The 3,884-nt window shown below is 62.8% G+C and overlaps 1 protein-coding gene across 1 annotated transcript; it reads right to left on the bottom strand.

Moving 5' to 3' along the window:
• Nucleotides 1-549: 549 nt before the first annotated feature.
• LOC122107533 (intestinal-type alkaline phosphatase-like) lies at nt 550-3,505 on the bottom strand. Its single transcript, XM_042679320.1, has 12 exons — nt 3,439-3,505; nt 3,230-3,346; nt 3,006-3,121; nt 2,677-2,851; nt 2,422-2,594; nt 2,041-2,175; nt 1,881-1,953; nt 1,601-1,735; nt 1,325-1,516; nt 1,019-1,129; nt 705-926; nt 550-638 (listed from the first exon to the last, which is right to left on the bottom strand). The coding sequence occupies exons 1-12, from the start codon at nt 3,503-3,505 to the stop codon at nt 550-552; spliced, it is 1,605 nt and encodes a 534-aa protein (XP_042535254.1).
• Nucleotides 3,506-3,884: the final 379 nt, after the last annotated feature.

Here is a 3,884-nt window from a genome sequence, read left to right on the forward strand (position 1 = left end):
GTGTGTCAAGGCTGGCTGGACATCTGGCCCCCAGCAGCCTCCTGGCAGGGCGGGTTGGAGGGTCAGCTAGCCACCCGACTGGGATTCTACCTATGGGGGGCATCCCAGGGAATCCAGGGGCTGCAGGGTCACCAGTGGGTGGTTTGCATGCTTGGTCTTCCATGAGGCTCTAGGGAGAGCTGGCTGGCAGAGCCCTCTTCTTTTCTAGGGTGTGGGAGGCAGGGTCCAGAAGGGACGTTCAGGAGCAGCACGGGGAAGGCTCAGGGTGTCATGGCTCTACTCTTGAAAGTCCTGATATTTCTGCTCATTCAGGGTCTCAGGAGAGAGGAGGAAGCCCTGCAGTTGCTGAGGGTGGCTGATCTTGCAGAGAGGCAAATGCCCCAGGTGGAGTCTGAGGGTGAAGGCTCTGCGTAGGAGCCAGGGAACCAGAGGAGGAGCACCAGATGCAGCAGGAGAACTTGGGGTGGTTTGTGGGGTGGGCCCTGGGGCAGTTAGGACTTGGAACAACAGAAAGGGGGGGTGGGAACAGCAGTGGAGATCCAGAGGAGGTCAGGGGGTGGCAGCCGCCCCAGCCAGCAACAGCAGCAGCATCGAGGCCAGCACAGGCAGCAAGGGCGGTGAGGTGACCAGGCTGAGGCCTGCGGCGCTGCTCTGGCTTTGATCTGAGGTGCTGCCCTGGCCAGGCCGTGTGGTGCTGCCCTGGCCAGGGTTGGAAGTGTCGGTCTGCCCGACGGGGGGCGGCAGGCCGCAGTCGGTGTAGGGCTCCAGGCAGGCGGCGAAGGCCATGACGTGCGCGATGTAGTTCTGCTCTTGGACGCCATGCATCAGGTGCGCCTGCGGGCCGCGCGCAAACACCGCCACGTCCTCCCCGCCGTGCGTCTCAGACCCCACGGGCACAGCCGCCTGCTGCCGGTAGGTGGGCGCGCCTGGCGGGACAGGACAGCAGGGCAGTGACCTCTAACTCCGTGGATCCCTTTCCCCTCTGGCCCCCAGGCCGGCTCTCCTCCCCTGCACTCACCGCTCTCGCTTTCTGTGACATTGGGCCGGTCACCCAGCACATAGCCGGGGCCATTGCCATAGAGGATGGACGTGTAGGACTTGCCATCCAAGGCCTTGAGCGGGGCCAGGCCTGCACGGGGAGAAGGGGACACTGAGTCCTTCCAGCTGCTTGTGGGACATGTGTGCCACACAGAGCACCTGCCCTACTGGCCTGGTCACCGCTGGCTTTCTGCTCACAAGATTCCCCCCAAGCTTGCATCCACCTGACAGATGAGGAAACCGAGGTGCAGACAGATCAAATGGACCCAACAGCCCCCTGGCATACCAAAGATGGAGGTGCCCCGCAGTGTGTAGCCCCCGAAGGAGAAGACGTGGGAGTGGTCGGCGGTGACGAGGGTCAGCGTGTCCCGCTCGTCGGTGAGCAGCGCCGCCTTCTCGATGGCGGAGTCAAACATGACGGCCTCCGTCAGCGCCAGGTAAGCTGTGCCCAGGTGATGGCCACGGTCTATGCGGCCCCCTACAGGGAAGCAGGTGGGACTGCTGGGATGCTCGTTCCTGGCCTGCACCCCTCCCTTCTGTCCTGCCTGGAACGGCCGCTCACCCTCCACGAAGAGGTAGAAGCCCCGGGGGTTCCTGCTCAGCACCCGCAACGCCGCCTCCGTCATCTCCTCCAGGGACGGGTCCAGCTCTTTGTTTCGGTCGACCTCAAATTTTGTGTCCATTGGCTCGAAGAGGCCTGGGGGGTGGGGGGGGGAGAGGGAGGCAGAGAGGGAGGGGGGGAGAGAGAAAGGAGCACGGGTGACCCCAAGCTGAGAGGTAGGCAGGATGGCAGCTCCGTGGAGGTGATTGAGGGGTATCGGGGCAGGAAGCGGGGTCTTTACCCATGAGGTATGTCACCGATGGGTTCTGGGATGCCTGGATGAGCTCCTCACGGTTCCACACATACCGGGCCCCCTGAAAGGATCCAACAGGTCCTTAACCCTGAGACCCACAAGTTCCCCACTGTCTGTCCTGTCCCCTAGGCTCGGATGCCTCTGTCACCTGGTTCTTTGTCATCCACTCCGCCACCAAGTCCCGGTTGTCCAGCCGGATTCCAGAGTCGTTAGCATTATTCGGATACTCAGGGTCTTTCGTCCCCTGAGGAAACATGTATTTTCGCCCCCCGCCGAGGATCACCTGTGGGTTCCAGGATCAGAGCAGATGGGGGTGAGGCCCGAGGGGGTCCCTGCATGGCCTTTTCCCAGTCAAGGCTCAACACCCCAGCAGGTGCACGGGAAGGGCCTCATCTGGCTGGACTTTCTACTCCCATCCCCGTCTCCCCAGATCCAGGGCACAGCCAGCTGTTTCCTGGGACTTGGCTGCGCAGCCTCCACCCCCACCCCCCGCCCCAGCTACCGCTTCCCCTTGCCCTTTGTGCCACACATTAATGTCCATGTTGGAGACGAGCTGTGTGGCGATGTCCCGGCAGCCCTCCTGCAGCGCTGAGGCCGGCATGTCGGCGTCTGAGTACCAGTTGCGGTTCACCGTGTGAACATACGTGCCCGCCGGGGATGCGTGCTGCACGCGGGTGGTGGTCACCACGCCCACCGACTTCCCTGTACACACAGGGCAGGGGTCAGGACGGGTCACTCGGGCCTCTGCATCTGCACAGGTCCCCAAGCCTGGTCCCCAACCCACCTGCTTTCTTGGCTCGGTACATCACTGAGATGACCTCGTTGCCAAAGGTGGTGTTGCACTGGTCGAAGCGCGCGGCCGCGCTCAGCCCGATGGTCTTGTAGTTGGCCTTGACCCCGCACAGGTAGGCCGTGGCTGTGCTTGCGCTGTCTGGGACCTGTCTGTCCACACTGTATGTCTGGGGAAGGAGAGACTCTCAGATGTGCTCTGAGCAGACATTTTAGTGCTTCACTGTGCTGGGGCCTGTGCTCATTGTGGGCGCAGCTCTCCTGGGTACCCCCTCTGCCCCAGTTCCCCCTCCCCAGCCGTGGGGCTCAGGTGACAGTGCTCACCTTGGACAGAGCCATGTAAGGGAAGCGGTCCATGGCCAGGGGCGTCTCAGGTCCCAGATGGCCCCCCATCTGCCCCTTGAGGATGCGGGTGGCCGTCACCGTGGGCACCCCCATGCCTGAAGAAGCAGAACCCGGTCAGCTCTGAGCTCCAGGGCCCGCCTGGGTACAGAGTGGCCCTTGGTGCAGAGCTGTGGGGCCCGGGGTGTCCAGGCAGTGCTACTCACCGTCCCCCAGGAAGATGATGAGGTTCTTGGCCGAGGTCTGAATGGGCTGCATCTTCTTGGCGGCGTTCAGGGCCTCGGCCGCCTTTCGGTTCCAGAAAGCTGGGTTCTCCTCTGCCACTGGCCAAGGGGAGATCAAAAGCTGGGTCAGGAGAGGGGCCAGCGATGAGAGGATGCGGGAGGACATGGGAGAGTTCGGGGAGTCTCATTACCTGGGATGACACTGAGGGACAAATGGAGCCTCAGGACCAGTAGCAGCAGCACCCACATTGGCTGCATGTCTGCAGTTGGGGGTGGGCTGGCAGCCGGACACTGGGTATCAACAACTGCACACACTGCCCGAGCTTAAATAGGGGAAGACTTTGTTCCTGGCTGTAAAGGCCCTCAAGTCCCTCCCAATTCCCAGGTAGCCACCCTGAGCCCGCCCCTGTCCTGTGAGCTTGGGCCCTGCTGGCTGGAGGAAAGGGACAGGGTGTGGCTGGGTTTGCTGGTGTGTGGGGTCCTGAGGGAGGAGCTACATGATGGGGTCCATTGTGGCTCTCCAGACAGGGGCATGGCTTGCAGGGGGCAGGGGCAGGTGACCTCCAGGGAGGGAGTATCTGTGTTGTGTTGCTGGGGTCTTCTAGGGACCATCACTCCTTGGCTCTGCACTGCCAGC

Source organism: Dipodomys spectabilis, unplaced genomic scaffold (genome assembly GCF_019054845.1).
Source record: "Dipodomys spectabilis isolate Male_0828 unplaced genomic scaffold, ASM1905484v1 ptg000051l, whole genome shotgun sequence".
Lineage (NCBI taxonomy): Eukaryota > Metazoa > Chordata > Mammalia > Rodentia > Heteromyidae > Dipodomys > Dipodomys spectabilis.

Coding starts and splice junctions, on each gene's coding strand:
- LOC122107533 (XM_042679320.1), bottom strand. CDS start 3,505: ATGCAGCCAATGTGGGTGCTGCTGCTACTGGTCCTGAGGCTCCATTTG. Junction 2,176..2,421: donor TCTCCAACATGGACATTAAT/GTGTGGCACAAA, acceptor TGGAACCCACAG/GTGATCCTCGGCGGGGGGCG. Junction 1,954..2,040: donor AGTGGATGACAAAGAACCAG/GTGACAGAGGCA, acceptor GGATCCTTTCAG/GGGGCCCGGTATGTGTGGAA.